Source organism: Scyliorhinus canicula, chromosome 6, assembly GCF_902713615.1.
Source record: "Scyliorhinus canicula chromosome 6, sScyCan1.1, whole genome shotgun sequence".
Classification (NCBI taxonomy): Eukaryota; Metazoa; Chordata; class Chondrichthyes; order Carcharhiniformes; family Scyliorhinidae; genus Scyliorhinus; species Scyliorhinus canicula.
Window position 1 is genome coordinate 3750816 of NC_052151.1, and position 27279 is coordinate 3778094.

The 27279-nt window shown below is 50.6% G+C and overlaps 2 protein-coding genes across 2 annotated transcripts in view; one reads left to right on the top strand and one right to left on the bottom strand.

Annotated features, from left to right (window-relative positions):
• The window catches only part of LOC119966961 (leucine-rich repeat-containing protein 15-like), a 46471-nt gene extending 20106 nt beyond the window's left edge, over positions 1 to 26365 (top strand). The window contains exons 2-3 of the mRNA XM_038798914.1: positions 23193 to 23891; positions 26033 to 26365. Of these exons, the coding sequence (XP_038654842.1) occupies positions 23402 to 23891; positions 26033 to 26292 (750 nt within the window). The 5' untranslated portion in view covers positions 23193 to 23401 and the 3' untranslated portion in view covers positions 26293 to 26365. The remainder of the gene's footprint in view (positions 1 to 23192; positions 23892 to 26032) is intronic.
• LOC119966916 (dynein heavy chain 14, axonemal-like) overlaps positions 1 to 27279 on the bottom strand; it is a 1122002-nt gene that overhangs the window by 167122 nt on the left and 927601 nt on the right. The gene's annotated exons all lie outside the window — the stretch shown is intronic.

Genomic DNA, 27279 nt, shown 5'->3' on the forward strand with positions numbered 1-27279 from the left:
CAGAGGGGAATTGACGCTGAGGGTCCTGGTGTGATACAGAGGGGAATTGAAGCTGATGCCCCTAATGTGATACAGAGGGGAATTGAAGCTGTTGGTCCTGGTGTGATACAGAGGGGAATTGAAGCTGATGCTCCTGGTGTGATACAGAGGGGAATTGAAGCTGATTCCCCTGGTGTGATACAGAGGGGAATTGAAGCTGATGCCCCTGGTGTGATACAGAGGGGAATTGAAGCTGATGCTCCTGGTGTGATACAGAGGGGAATTGAAGCTGATTCCCCTGGTGTGATACAGAGGGGAATTGAAGCTGATGCTCCTGGTGTGATACAGAGGGGAATTGAAGCTGATGCTCCTGGTGTGATACAGAGGGGAATTGAAGCTGATGCTCCTAGTGTGATACAGAGGGGTATTGAAGCTGAGGGTCCTGGTGTGATACAGAGGGGAATTGAAGCTGATGCTCCTGGTGTGATACAGAGGGGAATTGAAGCTGATGCTCCTGGTGTGATACAGAGGGGAATTGAAGCTGATGCTCCTGGTGTGATACAGAGGGGAATTGAAGCTGATGCTCCTGGTGTGATACAGAGGGGAATTGAAGCTGATGCCCCTAGTGTGATACAGAGGGGAATTGAAGCTGATGCTCCTGGTGTGATACAGAGGGGAATTGAAGCTGATGCCCCTGGTGTGATACAGAGGGGAATTGAAGCTGATGCTCCTGGTGTGATACAGAGGGGAATTGAAGCTGATGCTCCGAGTGTGATACAGAGGGGAATTGAAGCTGTTGGTCCTGGTGTGATACAGATGGGAATTGAAGCTGTTGGTCCTGGTGTGATACAGAGGGGAATTGAAGCTGATGCTCCTGGTGTGATACAGAGGGGAATTGAAGCTGATGCTCCTGGTGTGATACAGAGGGGAATTGAAGCTGTTGATCCTGGTGTGATACAGAAGGGAATTGAAGCTGTTGCTCCTGGTGTGATACAGAGGGGAATTGAAGCTGTTGGTCCTGGTGTGATACAGAGGGGAATTGAAGCTGATGCTCCTGGTGTGATACAGAGGGGAATTGAAGCTGATGCTCCTGGTGTGATACAGAGGGGAATTGAAGCTGATGCTCCTGGTGTGATACAGAGGGGAATTGAAGCTGATGCTCCGAGTGTGATACAGAGGGGAATTGAAGCTGTTGGTCCTGGTGTGATACAGATGGGAATTGAAGCTGTTGGTCCTGGTGTGATACAGAGGGGAATTGAAGCTGATGCTCCTGGTGTGATACAGAGGGGAATTGATGCTGATGCTCCTGGTGTGATACAGAGGGGAATTGAAGCTGATGCTCCTAGTGTGATACAGAGGGGAATTGAAGCTGATGCCCCTGGTGTGATACAGAGGGGAATTGAAGCTGATGCTCCTGGTGTGATACAGAGGGGAATTGAAGCTGATGCTCCTGGTGTGATACAGAGGGGAATTGAAGCTGATGCTCCTGGTGTGATACAGAGGGGAATTGAAGCTGATGCTCCTGGTGTGATACAGAGGGGAATTGAAGCTGTTTCTCCTGGTGTGATACAGAGGGGAATTGAAGCTGTTGGTCCTGGTGTGATACAGAGGGGAATTGAAGCTGATGCTCCTGGTGTGATACAGAGGGGAATTGAAGCTGATGCCCTGGTGTGATACAGAGGGGAATTGAAGCTGATGCTCCTGGTGTGATACAGAGGGGAATTCAAGCTGTTGGTCCTAGTGTGATACAGAGGGGAATTGAAGCTGATGCTCCTGGTGTGATACAGAGGGGAATTGAAGCTGATGCTCCTGGTGTGATACAGAGGGGAATTGAAGCTGATTCCCCTGGTGTGATACAGAGGGGAATTGAAGCTGAGGGTCCTGGTGTGATACAGAGGGGAATTGAAGCTGATGCCAGTAATGTGATACAGAGGGGAATTGAAGCTGTTGGTTCTGGTGTGATACAGAGGGGAATTGAAGCTGATGCTCCTGGTGTGATACAGAGGGGAATTGAAGCTGATGCTCCTGATGTGATACAGAGGGGAATTGAAGCTGATTCCCCTGGTGTGATACAGAGGGGAATTGAAGCTGATGCCCCTGGTGTGATACAGAGGGGAATTGAAGCTGATGCTCCTGGTGTGATACAGAGGGGAATTGAAGCTGATGCCCCTGGTGTGATACAGAGGGGAATTGAAGCTGATGCTCCTGGTGTGATACAGAGGGGAATTGAAGCTGTTGGTCCTAGTGTGATACAGAGGGGAATTGAAGCTGATGCTCCTGGTGTGATACAGAGGGGAATTGAAGCTGATGCCCCTGGTGTGATACAGAGGGGAATTGAGGCTGATGCTCCTGGTGTGATACAGAGGGGAATTGAAGCTGATGCTCCTAGTGTGATACAGAGGGGAATTGAAGCTGATGCCCCTAGTGTGATACAGAGGGGAATTGAAGCTGATGCTCCTGGTGTGATACAGAGGGGAATTGAAGCTGTTGCTCCTGGTGTGATACAGAGGGGAATTGAAGCTGATGCTCCTGGTGTGATACAGAGGGGAATTGAAGCTGATGCTCCTGGTGTGATACAGAGGGGAATTGAAGCTGTTGCTCCTGGTGTGATACAGAGGGGAATTGAAGCTGATGCTCCTGGTGTGATACAGAGGGGAATTGAAGCTGTTGGTCCTGGTGTGATACAGAGGGGAATTGATGCTGATGCTCCTGGTGTGATACAGAGGGGAATTGAAGCTGATGCTCCTGGTGTGATACAGAGGGGAATTGAAGCTGATTTCCCTGGCGTGATACAGAGGGGAATTGAAGCTGATGCTCCTGGTGTGATAGAGGGGAATTGAAGCTCATTCCCCTGGTGTGATACAGAGGGGAATTGAAGCTGATGCCCCTGGTGTGATACAGAGGGGAATTGAAGCTGTTGGTCCTGGTGTGATACAGAGTGGAATTGAAGCTGATTCCCCTGGTGTGATACAGAGGGGAATTGAAGCTGTTGGTCCTGGTGTGATACAGAGGGGAATTGAAGCTGATGCTCCTGGTGTGATACAGAGGGGAATTGAAGCTGTTGGTCCTGGTGTGATACAGAGGGGAATTGAAGCTGTTGCTCCTGGTGTGATACAGAGGGGAATTGAAGCTGAAGCCCCTGGTGTGATACAGAGGGGAATTGAAGCTGATGCTCCTGGTGTGATACAGAGGGGAATTGAAGCTGTTGCTCCTGGTGTGATACAGAGGGGAATTGAAGCTGATTCCCCTGGTGTGATACAGAGGGGAATTGAAGCTGTTGGTCCTGGTGTGATACAGAGGGGAATTGAAGCTGATGCTCCTGGTGTGATACAGAGGGGAATTGAAGCTGATGCCCCTGGTGTGATACAGAGGGGAATTGAAGCTGATGCTCCTGGTGTGATACAGAGGGGAATTCAAGCTGTTGGTCCTAGTGTGATACAGAGGGGAATTGAAGCTGATGCTCCTGGTGTGATACAGAGGGGAATTGAAGCTGATGCTCCTGGTGTGATACAGAGGGGAATTGAAGCTGATTCCCCTGGTGTGATACAGAGAGGAATTGAAGCTGAGGGTCCTGGTGTGATACAGAGGGGAATTGAAGCTGATGCCAGTAATGTGATACAGAGGGGAATTGAAGCTGTTGGTTCTGGTGTGATACAGAGGGGAATTGAAGCTGATGCTCCTGGTGTGATACAGAGGGGAATTGAAGCTGATGCTCCTGATGTGATACAGAGGGGAATTGAAGCTGATTCCCCTGGTGTGATACAGAGGGGAATTGAAGCTGATGCCCCTGGTGTGATACAGAGGGGAATTGAAGCTGATGCTCCTGGTGTGATACAGAGGGGAATTGAAGCTGATGCCCCTGGTGTGATACAGAGGGGAATTGAAGCTGATGCTCCTGGTGTGATACAGAGGGGAATTGAAGCTGTTAGTCCTAGTGTGATACAGAGGGGAATTGAAGCTGATGCTCCTGGTGTGATACAGAGGGGAATTGAAGCTGATGCCCCTGGTGTGATACAGAGGGGAATTGAAGCTGATGCTCCTGGTGTGATACAGAGGGGAATTGAAGCTGATGCTCCTAGTGTGATACAGAGGGGAATTGAAGCTGATGCCCCTAGTGTGATACAGAGGGGAATTGAAGCTGATGCTCCTGGTGTGATACAGAGGGGAATTGAAGCTGTTGCTCCTGGTGTGATACAGAGGGGAATTGAAGCTGATGCTCCTGGTGTGATACAGAGGGGAATTGAAGCTGATGCTCCTGGTGTGATACAGAGGGGAATTGAAGCTGTTGCTCCTGGTGTGATACAGAGGGGAATTGAAGCTGATGCTCCTGGTGTGATACAGAGGGGAATTGAAGCTGTTGGTCCTGGTGTGATACAGAGGGGAATTGATGCTGATGCTCCTGGTGTGATACAGAGGGGAATTGAAGCTGATGCTCCTGGTGTGATACAGAGGGGAATTGAAGCTGATTTCCCTGGCGTGATACAGAGGGGAATTGAAGCTGATGCTCCTGGTGTGATAGAGGGGAATTGAAGCTCATTCCCCTGGTGTGATACAGAGGGGAATTGAAGCTGATGCCCCTGGTGTGATACAGAGGGGAATTGAAGCTGTTGGTCCTGGTGTGATACAGAGTGGAATTGAAGCTGATTCCCCTGGTGTGATACAGAGGGGAATTGAAGCTGTTGGTCCTGGTGTGATACAGAGGGGAATTGAAGCTGATGCTCCTGGTGTGATACAGAGGGGAATTGAAGCTGTTGGTCCTGGTGTGATACAGAGGGGAATTGAAGCTGTTGCTCCTGGTGTGATACAGAGGGGAATTGAAGCTGAAGCCCCTGGTGTGATACAGAGGGGAATTGAAGCTGATGCTCCTGGTGTGATACAGAGGGGAATTGAAGCTGTTGCTCCTGGTGTGATACAGAGGGGAATTGAAGCTGATGCTCCTGGTGTGATACAGAGGGGAATTGAAGCTGATGCTCCTGGTGTGATACAGAGGGGAATTGAAGCTGTTGCTCCTGGTGTGATACAGAGCGGAATTGAAGCTGATGCTCCTGGTGTGATACAGAGGGGAATTGAAGCTGTTGGTCCTGGTGTGATACAGAGGGGAATTGATGCTGATGCTCCTGGTGTGATACAGAGGGGAATTGAAGCTGATGCTCCTGGTGTGATACAGAGGGGAATTGAAGCTGATTTCCCTGGCGTGATACAGAGGGGAATTGAAGCTGATGCTCCTGGTGTGATAGAGGGGAATTGAAGCTCATTCCCCTGGTGTGATACAGAGGGGAATTGAAGCTGATGCCCCTGGTGTGATACAGAGGGGAATTGAAGCTGTTGGTCCTGGTGTGATACAGAGTGGAATTGAAGCTGATTCCCCTGGTGTGATACAGAGGGGAATTGAAGCTGTTGGTCCTGGTGTGATACAGAGGGGAATTGAAGCTGATGCTCCTGGTGTGATACAGAGGGGAATTGAAGCTGTTGGTCCTGGTGTGATACAGAGGGGAATTGAAGCTGTTGCTCCTGGTGTGATACAGAGGGGAATTGAAGCTGATGCCCCTGGTGTGATACAGAGGGGAATTGAAGCTGATGCTCCTGGTGTGATACAGAGGGGAATTGAAGCTGATGCTCCTGGTGTGATACAGAGGGGAATTGAAGCTATTGGTCCTGGTGTGATACAGAGGGGAATTCAAGCTGATGCTCCTGGTGTGATACAGAGGGGAATTGAAGCTGTTGGTCCTAGTGTGATACAGAGGGGAATTGAAGCTGATGCTCCTGGTGTGATACAGAGGGGAATTGAAGCTGATGCCCCTGGTGTGATACAGAGGGGAATTGAGGCTGATGCTCCTGGTGTGATACAGAGGGGAATTGAAGCTGTTGGTCCTGGTGTGATACAGAGGGGAATTGAAGCTGATGCTCCTGGTGTGATACAGAGGGGAATTGAAGCTGTTGGTCCTGGTGTGATACAGAGGGGAATTGAAGCTGATGCTCCTGGTGTGATACAGAGGGGAATTGAAGCTGATGCTCCTGGTGTGATACAGAGGGGAATTGAAGCTGATGCCCCTAGTGTGATACAGAGGGGAATTGAAGCTGATGCCCCTAGTGTGAAAAAGAGGGGAATTGAAGCTGATGCTCCTAGTGTGATACTGAGGGGAATTGAAGCTGATGCTCCTGGTGTGATACAGAGGGGAATTGAAGCTGATGCTCCTGGTGTGATACAGAGGGGAATTGAAGCTGATGCTCCTGGTCTGATACAGAGGGGAATTGAAGCTGATGCTCCTGGTGTGATACAGAGGGGAATTGAAGCTGATGCCCCTAGTGTGATACAGAGGGGAATTGAAGCTGATGCTCCTGGTGTGATACAGAGGGGAATTGAAGCTGATGCCCCTGGTGTGATACAGAGGGGAATTGAAGCTGATGCTCCTGGTGTGATACAGAGGGGAATTGAAGCTGTTGGTCCTGGTGTGATACAGAGGGGAATTGAAGCTGATGCTCCTGGTGTGATACTTAGGGGAATTGAAGCTGTTGGTCCTGGTGTGATACAGAGGGGAATTGAAGCTGATGCTCCTGGTGTGATACAGAGGGGAATTGAAGCTGATGCTCCTGGTGTGATACAGAGGGGAATTGAAGCTGTTGGTCCTGGTGTGATACAGAGGGGAATTGAAGCTGATGCTCCTGGTGTGATACAGAGGGGAATTGAAGCTGTTGGTCCTGGTGTGATACAGAGGGGAATTGAAGCTGTTGCTCCTGGTGTGATACAGAGGGGAATTGAAGCTGAAGCCCCTGGTGTGATACAGAGGGGAATTGAAGCTGATGCTCCTGGTGTGATACAGAGGGGAATTGAAGCTGATGCTCCTGGTGTGATACAGAGGGGAATTGAAGCTATTGGTCCTGGTGTGATACAGAGGGGAATTCAAGCTGATGCTCCTGGTGTGATACAGAGGGGAATTGAAGCTGTTGGTCCTAGTGTGATACAGAGGGGAATTGAAGCTGATGCTCCTGGTGTGATACAGAGGGGAATTGAAGCTGATGCCCCTGGTGTGATACAGAGGGGAATTGAGGCTGATGCTCCTGGTGTGATACAGAGGGGAATTGAAGCTGTTGGTCCTGGTGTGATACAGAGGGGAATTGAAGCTGATGCTCCTGGTGTGATACAGAGGGGAATTGAAGCTGTTGGTCCTGGTGTGATACAGAGGGGAATTGAAGCTGATGCTCCTGGTGTGATACAGAGGGGAATTGAAGCTGATGCTCCTGGTGTGATACAGAGGGGAATTGAAGCTGATGCCCCTAGTGTGATACAGAGGGGAATTGAAGCTGATGCCCCTAGTGTGATAAAGAGGGGAATTGAAGCTGATGCTCCTAGTGTGATACTGAGGGGAATTGAAGCTGATGCTCCTGGTGTGATACAGAGGGGAATTGAAGCTGATGCTCCTGGTGTGATACAGAGGGGAATTGAAGCTGATGCTCCTGGTCTGATACAGAGGGGAATTGAAGCTGATGCTCCTGGTGTGATACAGAGGGGAATTGAAGCTGATGCCCCTAGTGTGATACAGAGGGGAATTGAAGCTGATGCTCCTGGTGTGATACAGAGGGGAATTGAAGCTGATGCCCCTGGTGTGATACAGAGGGGAATTGAAGCTGATGCTCCTGGTGTGATACAGAGGGGAATTGAAGCTGTTGGTCCTGGTGTGATACAGAGGGGAATTGAAGCTGATGCTCCTGGTGTGATACTTAGGGGAATTGAAGCTGTTGGTCCTGGTGTGATACAGAGGGGAATTGAAGCTGATGCTCCTGGTGTGATACAGAGGGGAATTGAAGCTGATGCTCCTGGTGTGATACAGAGGGGAATTGAAGATGTTGGTCCTGGTGTGATACAGAGGGGAATTGAAGCTGATGCTCCTGGTGTGATACAGAGGGGAATTGAAGCTGTTGGTCCTGGTGTGATACAGAGGGGAATTGAAGCTGTTGCTCCTGGTGTGATACAGAGGGGAATTGAAGCTGAAGCCCCTGGTGTGATACAGAGGGGAATTGAAGCTGATGCTCCTGGTGTGATACAGAGGGGAATTGAAGCTGATGCTCCTGGTGTGATACAGAGGGGAATTGAAGCTATTGGTCCTGGTGTGATACAGAGGGGAATTGAAGCTGATGCTCCTGGTGTGATACAGAGGGGAATTGAAGCTGTTGGTCCTAGTGTGATACAGAGGGGAATTGAAGCTGATGCTCCTGGTGTGATACAGAGGGGAATTGAAGCTGATGCCCCTGGTGTGATACAGAGGGGAATTGAGGCTGATGCTCCTGGTGTGATACAGAGGGGAATTGAAGCTGTTGGTCCTGGTGTGATACAGAGGGGAATTGAAGCTGATGCTCCTGGTGTGATACAGAGGGGAATTGAAGCTGTTGGTCCTGGTGTGATACAGAGGGGAATTGAAGCTGATGCTCCTGGTGTGATACAGAGGGGAATTGAAGCTGATGCTCCTGGTGTGATACAGAGGGGAATTGAAGCTGATGCCCCTAGTGTGATACAGAGGGGAATTGAAGCTGATGCCCCTAGTGTGATAAAGAGGGGAATTGAAGCTGATGCTCCTAGTGTGATACTGAGGGGAATTGAAGCTGATGCTCCTGGTGTGATACAGAGGGGAATTGAAGCTGATGCTCCTGGTGTGATACAGAGGGGAATTGAAGCTGATGCTCCTGGTCTGATACAGAGGGGAATTGAAGCTGATGCTCCTGGTGTGATACAGAGGGGAATTGAAGCTGATGCCCCTAGTGTGATACAGAGGGGAATTGAAGCTGATGCTCCTGGTGTGATACAGAGGGGAATTGAAGCTGATGCCCCTGGTGTGATACAGAGGGGAATTGAAGCTGATGCTCCTGGTGTGATACAGAGGGGAATTGAAGCTGATGCTCCGAGTGTGATACAGAGGGGAATTGAAGCTGTTGGTCCTGGTGTGATACAGATGGGAATTGAAGCTGTTGGTCCTGGTGTGATACAGAGGGGAATTGAAGCTGATGCTCCTGGTGTGATACAGAGGGGAATTGAAGCTGATGCTCCTGGTGTGATACAGAGGGGAATTGAAGCTGTTGATCCTGGTGTGATACAGAAGGGAATTGAAGCTGTTGCTCCTGGTGTGATACAGAGGGGAATTGAAGCTGTTGGTCCTGGTGTGATACAGAGGGGAATTGAAGCTGATGCTCCTGGTGTGATACAGAGGGGAATTGAAGCTGATGCTCCTGGTGTGATACAGAGGGGAATTGAAGCTGTTGGTCCTGGTGTGATACAGAGGGGAATTGAAGCTGATGCCCCTGGTGTGATACAGAGGGGAATTGAAGCTGATGCCCCTGGTGTGATACAGAGGGGAATTGAAGCTGATGCTCCTGGTGTGATACAGAGGGGAATTGAAGCTGATGCTCCTGGTGTGATACAGAGGGGAATTGAAGCTGATGCTCCTGGTGTGATACAGAGGGGAATTCAAGCTGTTGGTCCTAGTGTGATACAGAGGGGAATTGAAGCTGATGCTCCTGGTGTGATACAGAGGGGAATTGAAGCTGATGCCCCTGGTGTGATACAGAGGGGAATTGAAGCTGATGCTCCTGGTGTGATACAGAGGGGAATTGAAGCTGTTGCTCCTGGTGTGATACAGAGGGGAATTGAAGCTGATGCTCCTGGTGTGATACAGAGGGGAATTGAAGCTGATGCTCCTGGTGTGATACAGAGGGGAATTGAAGCTGATGCTCCTGGTGTGATACAGAGGGGAATTGAAGCTGATGCTCCTGGTGTGATTCAGAGGGGAATTGAAGCTGATTCCCCTGGTGTGATACAGAGGGGAATTGAAGCTGTTGGTCCTGGTGTGATACAGAGGGGAATTGAAGCTGATTCCCCTGGTGTGATACAGAGGGGAATTGAAGCTGAGGGTCCTGGTGTGATACAGAGGGGAATTGAAGCTGATGCCCCTAATGTGATACAGAGGGGAATTGAAGCTGTTGGTCCTGGTGTGGTACAGAGGGGAATTGAAGCTGATGCTCCTGGTGTGATACAGAGGGGAATTGAAGCTGATTCCCCTTGTGTGATACAGAGGGGAATTGAAGCTGATGCCCCTGGTGTGATACAGAGGGGAATTGAAGCTGATGCTCCTGGTGTGATACAGAGGGGAACTGAAGCTGATTCCCCTGGTGTGATACAGAGGGGAATTGAAGCTGAGGGTCCTGGTGTGATACAGAGGGGAATTGAAGCTGATGCCCCTAATGTGATACAGAGGGGAATTGAAGCTGTTGGTCCTGGTGTGATACAGAGGGGAATTGAAGCTGATGCTCCTGGTGTGATACAGAGGGGAATTGAAGCTGATTTCCCTGGTGTGATACAGAGGGGAATTGAAGCTGATGCTCCTGGTGTGATAGAGGGGAATTGAAGCTCATTCCCCTGGTGTGATACAGAGGGGAATTGAAGCTGATGCCCCTGGTGTGATACAGAGGGGAATTGAAGCTGTTGGTCCTGGTGTGATACAGAGTAGAATTGAAGCTGATTCCCCTGGTGTGATACAGAGGGGAATTGAAGCTGTTGGTCCTGGTGTGATACAGAGGGGAATTGAAGCTGATGCCCCTAGTGTGATACAGAGGGGAATTGAAGCTGTTGGTCCTGGTGTGATACAGAGGGGAATTGAAGCTGATGCTCCTGGTGTGATACAGAGGGGAATTGAAGCTGTTGGTCCTGGTGTGATATAGAGGGGAATTGAAGCTGTTGCTCCTGGTGTGATACAGAGGGGAATTGAAGCTGATGCCCCTGGTGTGATACAGAGGGGAATTGAAGCTGATGCTCCTGGTGTGATACAGAGGGGAATTGAAGCTGATGCTCCTGGTGTGATACAGAGGGGAATTGAAGCTATTGGTCCTGGTGTGATACAGAGGGGAATTGAAGCTGATGCTCCTGGTGTGATACAGAGGGGAATTGAAGCTGTTGGTCCTAGTGTGATACAGAGGGGAATTGAAGCTGATGCTCCTGGTGTGATACAGAGGGGAATTGAAGCTGATGCCCCTGGTGTGATACAGAGGGGAATTGAGGCTGATGCTCCTGGTGTGATACAGAGGGGAATTGAAGCTGATGCTCCTAGTGTGATACAGAGGGGAATTGAAGCTGATGCCCCTAGTGTGATACAGAGGGGAATTGAAGCTGATGCCCCTAGTGTGATACAGAGGGGAATTGAAGCTGATGCTCCTAGTGTGATACTGAGGGGAATTGAAGCTGATGCTCCTGGTGTGATACAGAGGGGAATTGAAGCTGATGCTCCTGGTGTGATACAGAGGGGAATTGAAGCTGATGCTCCTGGTGTGATACAGAGGGGAATTGAAGCTGATGCCCCTAGTGTGATACAGAGGGGAATTGAAGCTGATGCTCCTGGTGTGATACAGAGGGGAATTGAAGCTGATGCTCCTGGTGTGATACAGAGGGGAATTGAAGCTGATGCTCCTGGTGTGATACAGAGGGGAATTGAAGCTGATGCTCCTGGTGTGATACAGAGGGGAATTGAAGCTGTTGGTCCTAGTGTGATACAGAGGGGAATTGAAGCTGATGCTCCTGGTGTGATACAGAGGGGAATTGAAGCTGATGCTCCTGGTGTGATACAGAGGAGAATTGAAGCTGATTCCCCTGGTGTGATACAGAGGGGAATTGAAGCTGTTGGTCCTGGTGTGATACAGAGGGGAATTGAAGCTGATTCCCCTGGTGTGATACAGAGGGGAATTGAAGCTGATTCCCCTGGTGTGATACAGAGGGGAATTGACGCTGAGGGTCCTGGTGTGATACAGAGGGGAATTGAAGCTGATGCCCCTAATGTGATACAGAGGGGAATTGAAGCTGTTGGTCCTGGTGTGATACAGAGGGGAATTGAAGCTGATGCTCCTGGTGTGATACAGAGGGGAATTGAAGCTGATTCCCCTGGTGTGATACAGAGGGGAATTGAAGCTGATGCCCCTGGTGTGATACAGAGGGGAATTGAAGCTGATGCTCCTGGTGTGATACAGAGGGGAATTGAAGCTGATTCCCCTGGTGTGATACAGAGGGGAATTGAAGCTGATGCTCCTGGTGTGATACAGAGGGGAATTGAAGCTGATGCTCCTGGTGTGATACAGAGGGGAATTGAAGCTGATGCTCCTAGTGTGATACAGAGGGGAATTGAAGCTGAGGGTCCTGGTGTGATACAGAGGGGAATTGAAGCTGATGCTCCTGGTGTGATACAGAGGGGAATTGAAGCTGATGCTCCTGGTGTGATACAGAGGGGAATTGAAGCTGATGCTCCTGGTGTGATACAGAGGGGAATTGAAGCTGATGCTCCTGGTGTGATACAGAGGGGTTGCGACACTGGTGGAGTTGCTGGGCTGCATTTCCGTAGCCTGACGCCGAAATAATGTTCGGCGATCGGGCGGAGAATGGATTCCCCTGCCGGGAAAAAGGGCCGCGCTGGTTTGACGTCGTTCTGCCGTGCTCCGCTCCCTCCAAAACTGGCTTCATTGTGACGTGCGCTGCGCGCCATTTCAATGGCGTTGAAATGTCATCGGTCGGCCCACCCACGATGATCCGTCCTCAATGGGCCGAATTCCCGACGGCACGGGCCACGTGTGGTCCCTACCGTGCGGGAACCCAGCGTGTGGGCTGCAGACTGTGTCCAGCGCCGCCACACTCTGCAGAGATCCGTGCTTCTGGCCAGGGGAGCTTCTGTTAGAGCTGGGGGAACTGGTGGGGAGTGCTCAGGGCTTGGGCTGTGGAGTCACGTCTAGTGGGTTGGGCTCTCGCACTGCCGGCGCCATGTTCTACGCCGCGACCGGTGCAGGTCGTCAGCCGTACGCCGGCGTGGGGACATAGCCTCAAAATCGGAGAATCCAGACCCAGATGTTTCATTTCCTTTAAGAGTGAGCCACCCATCAACATAGAACATAGATGTGTGCAGCACAAAACAGGCCCTTCGGCCCTCGATGTTGTGCCGAGCAATGATCACCCTACTCAAACCCACGTATCCACCCTATACCCGTAACCCAACAACGCCCACCCCCCTTAACCTTACTTTTTAGGACACTAAGGGCAATTTAGCATGGCCAATCTACCTAACCCGCACATCTTTGGACTGTGGGAGGAAACCGGAGCACCCGGAGGAAACCCACGCACACACGGGGAGGACGTGCAGACTCCGCACAGACAGTGATCCAAGCTGGAATCGAACCTGGGACCCTGGAGCTGTGAAGCATTTATGCTAACCACCATGCTACCCTGCTGCCCAGATGCTTTATTTTGGGACACCCAGGGCAAGTTAATTCTGTCAGCACTGTGAATGAGACTCTAGTGAGTGTGCAGCGATCTCTCTCTCTCTATAGACACAGGGTTATGTGGTGAGTCAGTCACATACCTTCCCTGACAGTGAAATAAACACACTAACTGCTCTCTGTGGTTTCATTCAGTCTGATAGGAGAATGGTTCTTGTGCAGTGCCTGCTGTGGGTCGCTCTGTGTGTGTGTCAGGCAGTAGCAGGACGGTGCCCGAAGGAATGTAACTGTAACCGGAAGCCACCCATCAATCGCACCGAGGTGGACTGTTATCGGCAGGGCCTGAAGACAATGCCCCCAATGCTGCCTGAGGATTCCTGGGTTCTGAGGATGGGTAAGTATTGTCGTTGGCTCTCAAACTGAGTAGTTAATCTCACACACGGGCCGGTTAACTGACGGCTGGCCGGAGGACGGTTACACCACTTTAACATGTCCTGGAGCAGCACCACGAGAGGCCCTATTCATGGTTCATTGATTGTGTGACTCATCAGAAACATTCTCAACTGTGCACAAAAGGTGGCCATTCGGCCTATCAAGCCTGTGCCAACTCTTTGAAAGAGCAATCCAATTAGTCGCATTTGTTCTTTTCCTGTTGCCTTGCATTTATTTCCCTTGTGATGCACGATCAATTGTACAAAGACTAAGATTGGATACAACTGTGGCTTTATTGCAGTAGGATGTGTGGCCTCCCACAGCAGCTGGCGAAATGGCAGCTGAATAGAGGACACGCCCCTCCTACTGGGCAGAGCCAGCAGGCAGGGGCTACCGGTGAACCTGTAGTACAGGTCCTACCTTACATCACCGAATACAGGTGTAACAGTGGTTTACCATACCCTTCAATGATTTATCCCTTTCCCTTTCGAAAGTTACAATTGACTCTGCTGCCACCTCCCCCACAGGCAGTGAATTGCAGATCACAGCGATCACAGCGGCTCACTGTGTGGAATAAGTGTTTCCTTGTCTCCTATAAAAACTCAGGAGACATAGGAAGTTAAATCCAAACAGCAACTAATTTTTAGCTTGAAGAAAAGGCTGCAATGTGGCACAGAGCACAAAGGGCCCGACCGGGATGACCGATCATGGCCAGTCCCACTCTGGGCCGGCTCAGAGGCATTTCTGTAAGGCTCAGCTGATGGGCATTTACCCATTAGCGGGAGACCTCGTATTCCAGGGACCGCACAGGGAAATCGATCGCACCGTCCCCCTGGCTCTCGTAAGGGTTATTACACCCCCCCCCCATCTACTGTCTCCTCTGGTTACTGACTCTCCTCAGGGTTGGATTTTGTCACCAGTGTCTCATTCCCAACCTCACGATCGGAAATGTGCGTCACTTCCGCTGTCTCTCTCGTGCGATTTAATGGCCTGGGAAGCTTTTCACCGATGAAAGCACCGTCAGCTGACAGCACGGCATCAATGGGGCAGCCAAATAACGAATCGGCTGGTCAAACAGGGAGACCGTGCATCACGTCCACAGTTTGCTGCCCACTTTCCATTGAGGTGGGGAGAACTGTGGTTGCTCGGGGGGGGGGGGGGGGGGGGGGGGGGGGGGGTTGGTAGGTAGGTGATGATCGGTGGGAAGCTGGAGGGGATGCCGGTAATTCTGGTAAATGTTTATGCCCCAAATTTGGATGATGTGGACTTTCTGAGGCTGGTGTTAGGGAGGATCCCGCACCGGGACACGCACCGGCTGATAATGAGGGGCAATTTTAACACAGTTCTGGATCCAAGGATGGATCGGTCGAGTCCTAAGGGTGTTGGCGGTAGCTAGGGAGCTGAGAGGGTTCATGGATCGTATGGAGGGGGGTGGGGGGGGGGGGGTGGACCGATGGAGGTTTCAGAGGCTGAGGGTGGTAGGGCAATTACGGAGGACCAGGAGGACAGTGTACAAGTATGGGGAAAAGGAGTGTAGATGTTGGCCCATCAGCTGAGAGGGCAGGCAGCGGCGAGGGAGATTGGCATACCCTGCCAAGAGGTGAGAAGGGAAAGGTGGTGTCGGATCCAGAGGGGATGAATAGGCTATTTGAGGCCTTCCACAGAAGGCTGTGCACCAGGTGTACTCCCGGATTGATTTCTTTGTGATGGATAAGGCACTGCTGGCAAGAGAGGCTGACTCGGTGTATTCAGACTCGATGCACTGGGTGGATTTGAAGGTGACACAGGGGGAGACCCCGTGGCCGCAGTGCAGGTTGGATGTGGAGTTGTTCGTGGATGAGGGGGTTGTAAGAGGGTGTGGACTGTCGTCCAGGGTTATGTGGAGCTGAATGTCATGGGGAGGTCACAGACTGTTAAGGTGGTGGTTAGGTGCAAACTTATTTTCAGACAGGCGCATTGGGAGAAGTTGGAACGAGAGGACAGAGCGAGGCTGGTAGAGGAGATTGGGGTTAGTGTCCGTGAGGAAGGGAGTAAGTGGAACGAGAGGACAGAGCGAGGCTGGTAGAGGAGATTGGGGTTAGTGTCCACGGGGAAGGCAGTAAGTGGAACGAGAGGACAGAGCGAGGCTGGTAGAGGAGATTGGGGTTAGTGTCCATGGGGAAGGCAGTAAGTGGAACGAGAGGAGAGAGCGAGGCTGGTAGGGCAATTGCGGAGGACAGACGTGCAGTGAAGGACTATGGAAAAAGGCGAGTAGGATGCTGGCACACTGATGCACTATCAATGACCACAGAAACGAGGATGTAGTCCGAATTGAAGGCTTTAATCGACAAGATGATTCCCCAGCAGCTCAAGTACAGAAAAGGAAGCTACGGGGGGAACACGGGTTCTTATACCCCACCTCAATGGGCGGAGCTACCTTACATTCTGACCAATGGGTTACAAACCATTGGGCCAATGAGCAGCGAGCCTTCTCCACCAATGGTGGCTCAGCACTCCCAGGTACCGTAGTACCTCTAGTCATACTACCACACACACCAACTGAGGAAGCAGGTGATGGCGAGGGAGATTGGTAGTGTGAGGAATGAGAAGAGCGAGGTGGTGTCGGATCCAGAGGGGTGAATGGAGGATTTGAGGCCTTCTACAGAAGGCTGTATGAGTCGGAGCCTCTGCCCGGGAAGGAGGGATGAGACAGTTCCTGAATGGGTTGAGTTCCCCAGGGTGGAGCAGGAGAGGGTGCGGGGATAGGGGGTCCCGTTCGGGCTGAGGGAGGTGGTGGACTGCGTTGGTGTGATGCAGGCCCCGCGGCTGGACGGGTTCCCAGTGGAGTTTTTCAAGATTTTTGGTACAGAGTTGAGGCCTCTGTAGTGAGGATGTACAATAAGGGAGCTCCCCCTACATTGTCACAGGTGTCCATTTTCCTGATTTTGAAGAAATGGAATGACCCCGAGCAGCGTGGGTCGTATTGACCAATATTGTTGCTTTCCGTTAACGCGAAGATGTTAGCGAAGGTGTTAGCGTCGCGGATAGAGGATTGTGTGCCGGGTGTGATAGGGGAGGAGCAGGCGGAGCTTGTGAAGGGGCAGCAGTTGTTGGAGAATGTGCGTTGGCTGCTGAATGTTATTTTGATGCGTTTGATTGGGTGGAGTGGCGTATTTGTTGGAAGTGCTGGGTTGGTTTGGTTTTCATAGAATCATAGATTTTACAGTGCTAAAGGAGGCCATTCGGCCCTTCGAGTCTTGGAAAGAGCACCCTACCCAAGGCCACACTTCCACTCTATCACCATAACCAAGTAAACCCACATAACCTTTTTGGACACTCGGGGCAATTTAGCATGGCCAATCCACCTAACCCGCACATCTTGGACTGTGGGAGGAAACCGGAGCACCCGGAGGAAACCCACGCAGACACGGGGAGAACGTGCAGACTCCCACAGGCATTGACCCAAGCCGGGAATCGAACCTGGGACCCTGGAGCGGTGAAGCAACTGTGCTAACCAATGTTCTACCGTGCCGCCCTCAATTTTGGCCAGGGGTTTGTGGATTGGGTTCAGCTACTGTACAGGGTGCCGATGGTGAATGTTCAGTAGAACAGGATAGGTTCAGAGTACTTCAGGGGCAAGAAAGGGGGTCCCGCTCTCCCCATTGCTTTTCGCCTTGGCGATAGAGCCGCTGGCGTTGGCACTGAGGAGTCGAGGGGCTGGAGGATTGGGCAGGTAGTGAGGCTGAAAACAGAGTCTCGCTGTTTGCAGACCATCTGATGATATATATTTCAGAGCTGGTGAGCAGATTGGAAAGGATTGTGAAGAGCTTGATGGAGGAGTTGGAGGAAATGTATGAGCTGCCCAAAGGGAATGGTTTTAGCTCGCTGCAGGTGAGGTATTTTGTGAGGAGAGAGCTGCTGTACTGCCCAGGGCTGCCAGCCCCCGTGTTAGAACATAGAACATAGAACGATACAGCGCAGTACAGGCCCTTCGGCCCTCGATGTTGCACCGACATGGGAAGTCAAAAACTAAAGGCCATCTAACCTACACTATGCCATTATCATCCATATGCTTATCCAATAAACTTTTAAATGCCCTCAATGTTGGCGAGTTCACTACTGTTGCAGGTAGGGCATTCCACGGCCTCACCACTCTTTGCGTAAAAAACCCACCTCTGACCTCTGTCCTATATCTATTACCCCTCAATTTAAGGCTATGTCCCCTCGTGCTAGCCACCTCCATCCGCGGGAGAAGGCTCTCACTGTCCACCCTATCTAACCCCCTGATCATTTTGTATGCCTCTATTAAGTCACCTCTTAACCTTCTTCTCTCTAACGAAAACAACCTCAAGTCCATCAGCCTTTCCTCATAAGATTTTCCCTCCATACCAGGCAACATCCTGGTAAATCTCCTCTGCACCCGTTCCAAAGCTTCCACGTCCTTCCTATAATGAGGCGACCAGAACTGTACGCAATACTCCAAATGCGGCCGTACCAGAGTTTTGTACAGCTGCAACATGACCTCATGGCTCCGGAACTCAATCCCTCTACCAATAAAGGCCAACACACCATAGGCCTTCTTCACAACCCTATCAACCTGGGTGGCAACTTTCAGGGATCTATGTACATGGACACCGAGATCCCTCTGCTCATCCACACTGCTAAGAATTTTACCATTAGCCAAATATTCCGCATTCCTGTTATTCTTTCCAAAGTGAATCACCTCACACTTCTCTACATTAAACTCCATTTGTCACCTCTCAGCCCAGCTCTGCAGCTTATCTATGTCCCTCTGTAACCTGCAACATCCTTCCACACTGCCTACAACTCCACCGACTTCAGTGTCGTCTGCAAATTTACTCACCCAACCTTCTGTGCCCTCCTCTAGGTCATTTATAAAAATGACAAACAGCAACGGCCCCAGAACAGATCCTTGTGGTACGCCACTCGTAACTGAACTCCATTCTGAACATTTGCCATCAACCACCACCCTCTGTCTTCTTTCAACTAGCCAATTTCTGATCCACATCTCTAAATCACCCTCAATCCCCAGCCTCCGTATTTTCTGCAATAGCCGACCGTGGGGAACCTTATCAAACGCTTTAATGAAATCCATATACACCACATCAACTGTTCTACCCTCGTCTACCTGTTCAGTCACCTTCTCAAAGAACTCGATAAGGTTTGTGAGGCATGACCTACCCTTCACAAAACCATGCTGACTATCCCTAATCATATTATTCCTATCTAGATGATTATAAATCGTATCTCTTATAATCCTCTCCAAGACTTTATCCACAACAGACGTGAGGCTCACCGGCCTATAGTTACCGGGGTTATCTCTACTCCCCTTCTTGAACAAAGGGACCACATTTGCTATCCTCCAGTCCTCTGGCACTATTCCTGTAGCCAATGATGACCTAAAAATCAAAGCCAAAGGCTCAGCAATCTCTTCCCTGGCTTCCCAGAGAATCCTAGGATAAATCCCATCAGGCCCCGGACAAGCTGTTGTCGGAAGATGATATTGGGGAGGGGAGGGTGTTGGATATCGACAGTGAGTTGATGTAGAGGGAGGGCACATCAGTGGAGGAGATTAAGCATAAATGGGAGGAGGAATTGGGTAGAGAGGTGCGGGTAGGGATACGGAACGAGTTCTGCGGAGGGCGAATGTGTCTTCGTTGTGTGTGAGATTCAGAGTAATCCAGTTTAAGGTGGTGCTAGGATGAGCTGGTTCTTTGCAGGGGTAGAGGATAGGTGTGGGTGGTGTGTGTGGGGCCCGCGAATCACGTCCACATGTTCTGGATGTGTCTCAGATTGCGGGGAGTTCTGCCGTGGCTTCTCAGACGTGATGTCCGAGATTCCAGTTGTGGGGTGGCCCCCGAGTCTAGAGCGATATTTGGTGTGTCAGAGGATCCAGGTGGGGAGAGAGGCCGGTGTATTGGCCTTTGCCTCCCTGATAGCCCAGAGACTGATCTTGTTGCGTTGACGGGATTCAGAGCTGAAGGCTGGGGGGTGGGGGGGGGGGGGGGGGGGGGGGGGGGGAAGTGTGTGTGATCGTTTTAAGTTTCACCCTTTCTATGACCTCTGAATTACCTATGGGGATGGTCTTTGTGTCCTTCACATGAAAACTGAGGCAAAATGTTGATTTTGCATCTCTGCCATTTCTGTCTTCCCCACTATTAACTCCTCGGTCTCATCCGCCATGGAACCAACATTCACTTCAGCGATTATCTTCCCTTTAATGTTCTTACGGAAGCTTTTGCTATCCTTCTTGATCTTTTGCGCTAATTTCATTTCATAATTTACCTTTGCTCATAGATGTACTTTGACGCCCCTGGTGGATGTAGCGATGCTGGGCCTGGAAACGGTAGTGACCAATCGGGCCTGGCAAACGGCGACAAAGTGGCCCTTCTTGCCACACCCGTTACAGGTCACGCTCCGCGCTGGGCAGCGGTGTCTGGGGTGCTTGTTCTGGCCACAAAAATAGCATTTGGGCTGATCGGCGGCGGCGGAAGTATTGGCAGGCCGCGAACGGCCAGGCGAGTAGGGGACCTGAGGAGCGGTCCAAGATGGCGCCGAAGATGGCGGCGCCCATGACGGACGAGATCCAAGGTGGTGCCGCCCACAGGCCGCACGTGGCGGGTGGCGGCGAAGATGGCGGCAACCCTGGATCGCGCCCCTGGTAAGTGTACCGATGCTGAGCCTGGAAACAGCAACGACCGATCGGGCCTGGCAAACGGTGACAAAGTGGCCCTTCTTGCCACACCCTTTGCAGGTCGTGCTCCGCGCTGGGCAACGGTGTCTGGGGTGTTTGTTCTGGCCACGAAAATAGCATTTGGGGCCTCCGGAGTTAGCTGACTGCCGCGTGGTGGGGCCCATGACGCCCATGAAGGTGCCATGTGGTCAGAGGTGTAGGACTTTAGATTGCAGGAGGCCACTTCCAGGGAGTTAGCGAGCTGCACAGTCTCTGTAAGGTCGAGCGTACCCCCTCCCAATAATCGCTGGCGAACGTAATTGGATTTAATGCCCGTGACAGAGGAGTCTCTGATCAGCAGCTCTGTGTGTTGGACTGCCGACACCACCTGGCAATTACAGTTCCTACCAAGTATCTGCAGACCACACAGGAAACCGTCCTGAGACTTCCCCCGAGAGTTGCCGTCTCATGGCCAGGAGGCGCCTGGTGAACACCTGATTCACAGTCTTGACGTACTGTCCTTTTAGTAGTGCCATCGCTTCCGTGTATGTGGGATCGTCCCGGATGAGGGGAAAAACTTGTGAGCTCACCCGTGCGTAGAGTATCTGAAGCTTCTGTGGGTCTGCGAGGGCTTCTGTGGAAGCTCTGAGGTATCCTTCAAAGCAGGCTAGCCAGTGCTCGAAGATGGCTGTGGCATCAGCTGCATTCAGAACCTGGCGATCAGGCTTGATTAAGACGTTCATCTCTAATAATCTAGTGCAATAAATTGATGTACCATCAATGATCACGAGACGAAATGGTGGAACTATTGAGGCTTTATTGCACTAGATGTTAAGTCTCCTGCAGCTGGAACCAGAATGGGAGCAGCGCAGGAGACCATAACGCTTTTATACAGCGCCTGCTGGGAGGAGCCAGCAGGCAGGGATTTACTGTGTTAACTGTAATACAGTGGCAGTACCGTAATACACGTAGTGTGTTACCAGTGGTGTTTACCACACTCTTTTGACCATGTTTTTAGTCACCCTTTGTTGACCTTTAAACATTTCTGAATCTTCCATCCTGCCACTGGCCTTTGCAAAATGGTATGTCTTAGTTTATGTCTTTATGGTATCTTTAACTTCCTTGCCCACCCTTCGATGTTTATCTTCCTCTTATAATCTTTCTTCCTCTCTGGAATAGATTTTAATTGGGAGGAACTGAGTTACATTCTGAAACAACTACCACTTCTCGTCAACTGTCCTGTCGTTTAGTCTTCTTGCTCAGTCCACTGGGGCCAAGCCTTCCTTATGCCAACCTCCTCGGTACCAACACCCCAACACACTCCAGAACACGAGAGTGGGACTCCACTCTCGCACCCCCAAATTGAGCCACCTCTGACAATGTGGCACTCGCTGTGGACTGCATTGAAGGATCAGAATGTGGCACTCGCTGTGGACTGCATTGAAGGATCAGAATGTGGCACTCGCTGTGGACTGCATTGAAGGATCAGAATGTGGCACTCGCTGTGGACTGCATTAAAGGATCAGAATGTGGCACTCGCTGTGGTCTGCATTGAAGGATCAGAATGTGGCACTCGCTGTGGACTGCATTGAAGGATCAGAATGTGGCACTCGCTGTGGACTGCATTGAAGGATCAGAATGTGGCACTCGCTGTGGACTGCATTGAAGGATCAGAATGTGGCACTCGCTGTGGACTGCATTAAAGGATCAGAATGTGGCACTCGCTGTGGACTGCATTGAAGGATCAGAATGTGGCACTCGCTGTGGACTGCATTGAAGGATCAGAATGTGGCACTCGCTGTGGACTGCATTGAAGGATCAGAATGTGGCACTCCCTGTGGACTGCATTGAAGGATCAGAATGTGGCACTCGCTGTGGACTGCATTGAAGGATCAGAATGTGGCACTCGCTGTGGACTGCATTGAAGGATCAGAATGTGGCACTCGCTGTGGACTGCATTGAAGGATCAGAATGTGGCACTCGCTGTGGACTGCATTGAAGGATCAGAATGTGGCACTCGCTGTGGACTGCATTGAAGGATCAGTGTGGATTATGTACCTCAGTCTCTCGGAATTAGATATGAAGCCACGAAGGTCTGCCTCAGACGCGAGCTTGCTGCCATCTCTAGTGGCCATCACAGCCTGGTACACTCAACAAAAAAGCCTGGGATAGCTTTCTATGTTGAACTGTATTGTAACCTCGAGGGACTTACTGTTTAAATGGTTTAATGAGACAGAACGTCCTGTTTGTTTTACCTCAGGATTTGGAGTGCAGAAGGAATTTACCAGAATGTTAAATGGGTGAGGGGCTTCAGTTAATGTGGGGAGGCTGCGATTGTTCGCCTTAGATCAGAGAAGCTGCTTTAAAAAAAATATTATTATTAAAGGCATTTTAGATATATGAAAATATCAGAAGACCAAACATCAACAGAAATCACAAACCCCCAACCTCCCCGATACCAACACCTCACCTTCCTAATTTTATCCCCTTATCTCCCCCAACTCCCCCCCCCCCGCCCTACCCCCACCCCCGCTGACACCTCAATTCCACTTGAATGGTTTCCACCTCCAGCTGAACCTCTCCTCCGACCCCCGCAAGATGCATTTGACCTTCTCCAGATGCATGTGATGCTAAGCTAAATCAAGGAGGTGGGCTTTAAGAATAGATGAAATAGGAACAGTCGTGGGCACACAGCCCCTCAAACTTGCTGCACAATTTATGTGACTCAGTCGGCACTATTATTTGATAATGTCTGTGTAAAGTTCCTTGGGATATATGGCAATGCTGATGGTGCTAAATAACTCACTGCTCCAGGAGTATTTCAACATCATACTAATCTGCTCCGGGCGAATGTGTGTTTCTTTTTTCAAAGGTCAGAACCTCTTGCAAACCCTTCCTGCTAAACTTCTTCAAGCAACGCCACACACTGAAAGCATCAATTTTGAGCACAACATCATCAGATCAATCCATCCTCGGGCTTTCTCTGGTGCCAGCCAACTGATACTGGTTAATCTCCATGGCAACCAACTTGCCAGGCTGCCACTCAAGGCCTTTCAGGGTTTGTCCAGGCTTCGCTTCTTGATGCTGGGCCAAAACCGTTTCACCTCCATCAAACCAGGGGCATTTTCTGGTCTTCACAACCTGTCTGACTTGGACATGCCGCAAAATGATATCACCTCACTGCCAGCCAATGCCTTCCAGGCTCTGACTGCCCTCAGGATCATGGACTTCGCCTTCAACAAGATCCAGAAGATATCCAGTAAATCGTTTACAGGCCTGGACAAGCTCTACTTTCTCAATCTGGATCACAACAGCATTGCGGACATCCCACCAGGAACCTTTCAGCCACTCAGCAGCCTGCAGGTATTGATCTTGGATAACAACCTGCTCAGCACCATCACTGCTGCCAGTTTTGAAGGTTTAAGCAATTTGCAGGAGTTGTACATGAGAAATAATGGCTTTAGAAAACTTCCCAAAGATATCTTCAAAAATACCCCCAGAATTACCCAGCTAGCACTGAGTGGAAACAAGCTGAAATCAATGGATGGGACTTCACTCCTACAGCTAGCAGGTAAGTGGTGACGTCAACGGAGCAAAGGCACAGATAATTTTAGAAGTGTAGTCACTGTTGAAATCTAGGAGGGTTTTTATGAATCATTGATGGGATGTGGGCATTGCAGACAGATTATAATTGTTTGACCTTCCAGAATTGCCTTGGAACTGAGCTGGGTGGTTTCCTCGGACATTCCAGAGAGAACTTACAGGTCAACCACACAGTATTGACCCTCTGAAAGTGCAGCGCTCCCTCAGTACTGACCCTCTGACAGTGCAGCACTCCCTCAATACTGACCCTCTGACAGTGCAGCACTCCCTCAGCACTCACCCTCTGACAGTGCAGCGCTCCCTCAGTACTGACCCTCTGATAGCGCAGCGCTCCCTCGGTACTGACCCTCTGACAGTGCAGCAATCCCTCAGTACTGACCCTCTGACAGTGCAGCACTACCTCAATACTGACCCTCTGACAGTGCAGCACTCCCTCAATACTGACCCTCTGACAGTGCAGCACTCCCTCAGTACTGACCCTCTGGCAGTGCAGCACTACCTCAATACTGACCCTCTGACAGTGCAGCACTCCCTCAATACTGACCCTCTGACAGTGCAGCACTCCCTCAGTACTGACCCTCTGACAGTGCAGCACTCCCTCAGTACTGACCCTCTGGCAGTGCAGCACTACCTCAATACTGACCCTCTGACAGTGCAGCACTCCCTCAGTACTGACTCTCTGACAGTGCAGCACTCCCTCAGTACTGACCCTCTGGCAGTGCAGCGCTCACTCAGTACTGACCCTCTGACAGCGCGGCACTCCCTCAGCACTGACCCTCTGACAGTGCGGTGCTCCCTCAGTACTGACCCTCTGACAGGCAGCACTCCCTTGATGCGACCATCAATTCACTCAAAGACACGGGTAGAAGTAAACCGAGGTTTTAATCAGCTTATAACAGTGCCTTCCTGCGACTGGTACAAAACTGTGAACTTCCTACAGGTCAACTGTCCTTTATACTTCCTTTCAAGGGGAGGGGCCATGGGCGGAGCCCGTACATGCCCCAACATATCCCCCTGTGGGTGAAGCCACACAATGGCCCATAGGTGGAGCCCACAACGTCAACAACATAACATAGCTGTAACACAATGGCAGAACATGATACTAATAGGCTGGTGAATTACTGGTACTATACATTCACCACATCCCTCAGTACTGACCCTCTGACAGTGCAGCACTCTCTCAGTACTGACCCTCTGACAGTGCAGCACTCCCTCAGTACTGACCCTCTGACAGTGCAGCACTCCCTCAGTACTGACCCTCTGTCAGTGCGGCACTCCCTCAGTACTGACCCTCTGACAGTGCGGCACTCCCTCAGTACTGACCCTCTGACAGTGCAGCACTCCCTCAGTACTGACCCTCTGACAGTGCAACACTCTCTCAGTACTGACCCTCTGACAGTGCAGCACTCCCTCAGTACTGACCCTCTGACAGTGCAGCACTCCCTCAGTACTGACCCTCTGACAGTGCGGCACTCCCTCAGTACTGACCCTCTGACAGTGCGGCGCTCCCTCAGTACTGACGCTCTGACAGTGCAGCACTCCCTCAGTACTGACCCTCTGACAGTGCAGCACTCCCTCAGTACTGACGCTCTGACAGTGCGGCACTCCCTCAGTACTGACCCTCTAACCGTGCAGCACTCCCTCAGTACTGACCCTCTGACAGTGCAGCACACCAACAATACTGACCCTCTGATCGTGCGGTACTCAACTAAGAACATAAGAACTAGGAGCAGGAGTCGGCCATCTGGCCCCTTGAGCCTGCTCCGCCATTCAATGAGATCACGGCTGATGATTTGTGGACTCAGCTCCACTTTCCTGTCCGAACATCATAACCCTTTATTCCTTTGTTCTTCAAAAACTATCCATCTTTAGACAGATGGTGTAAATCCGATTTTAAACATGCTGGCCCCAACTGTTTCTTGATATAGTTGAGTGGCGTATTCATTTGTTAAGCACAGTCATTGAAGCAGGTTTCAATAATTCGGGATCATTCAATTTCTTAAGTGTACAAAGACACAAACAAGTTTGCAAAGTTTACGACCTTCCTGAACATTATCTAGAAGAAAGTTTTGCCTGATCAATGCTTGTGTTTATCCACAATATTTCCAGGTCTCCGGGAGGTTTTCCTGCATGACAACCCTTGGTCATGTGACTGCAGAATGAAGACCTTTCTCCATTGGCTTTCCCAGAGTAAAGCTAACTTATCTCCCATTGGAGCACTGAGGTGTGTGTCACCCCACCGGAATAAGGGCAGGACCCTGAGCAGCCTGACCGGAGCTGAGCTGCAATGCCAGGCCAAAGGAAAGGAAAGCTTAGCCAATCAGTGGTCTGAACCCAGGAAACACGCTTTGAAGTACCATCTACATTGACATGGGGCCCTCTTGTATCTTTCCCTGGAAATGTTTCTCAGGCTGACTCCTGTCATCTTATAAAATGTACAGAATTAAAGAACTCTGCAATACCCGTCGGACTTTCTCCATTCAATAAATTGAAACGGTTCCCGGTGTTTCTTTTTAAAAATTTGACGTGAGTGCAGATGGAGAATTGAGCAGCTGGAATTCTCCGTAGGCCAACACCGGAATTGGGAAATGCGATTGGGCGGAGAATCGGCTCCGACGCCGAAATCACTGCAGGTGCCGATTTCACGCCAAATCGCAATTCTCCGGAACCTCAACAGCGGCGTCAATGAGTTTCAGAATGCATGTACAGTAAATGCCGTTGGCAAATCATTAGCTGGTCCGACCGGTACCCACCGGGGCCTCCGCGATCCTCCGCCTCTGATGGGCCATGTTCCTGACGCCGTGGTTCACTTGTGCTTTTGAAATTGGTGAAACCGGAGCTGCTGAGGGAGAGACGGGGTAACGGACGTATCCAATATTGTGGAGGCATTGGTGGTGATCTTTCAGGAATCACTGGAGGCACGGAGGGTCCCAGAGGACTGGAAAGTGGATAATGTAACACCGCTGTTTAAGAAGGGAGGGAGGCAGAAGACGGGAAATTATAGGCCGGTTAGCCTGACTTCGATCATTGGTAAGATTTTAGAGTCATAGAACGATACAGCGCAGTACAGGCCCTTCAGCCCACGATGTTGCACTGACATAGGAAGTCAAAAACTAAAGGCCATCTAAAGATGAGATCATGGAGTACTTGGAAGTGCATGATAAAATACTGAGTCAGCATGGCTTCATCAAGGGGAGGTCGTGTCTGACAAATCTGTTAGAGTTCTTTGAGGAGGTAACAAGCAAGTTAGACAAAGGAGAACCAGTGGACGTGATTTATTTAGATTTCCAGAAGGCCTTTGACAAGGTGCAGCATCGGAGATTGTTCAATAAATTAGGAGCTCATGGTGTTCAGGG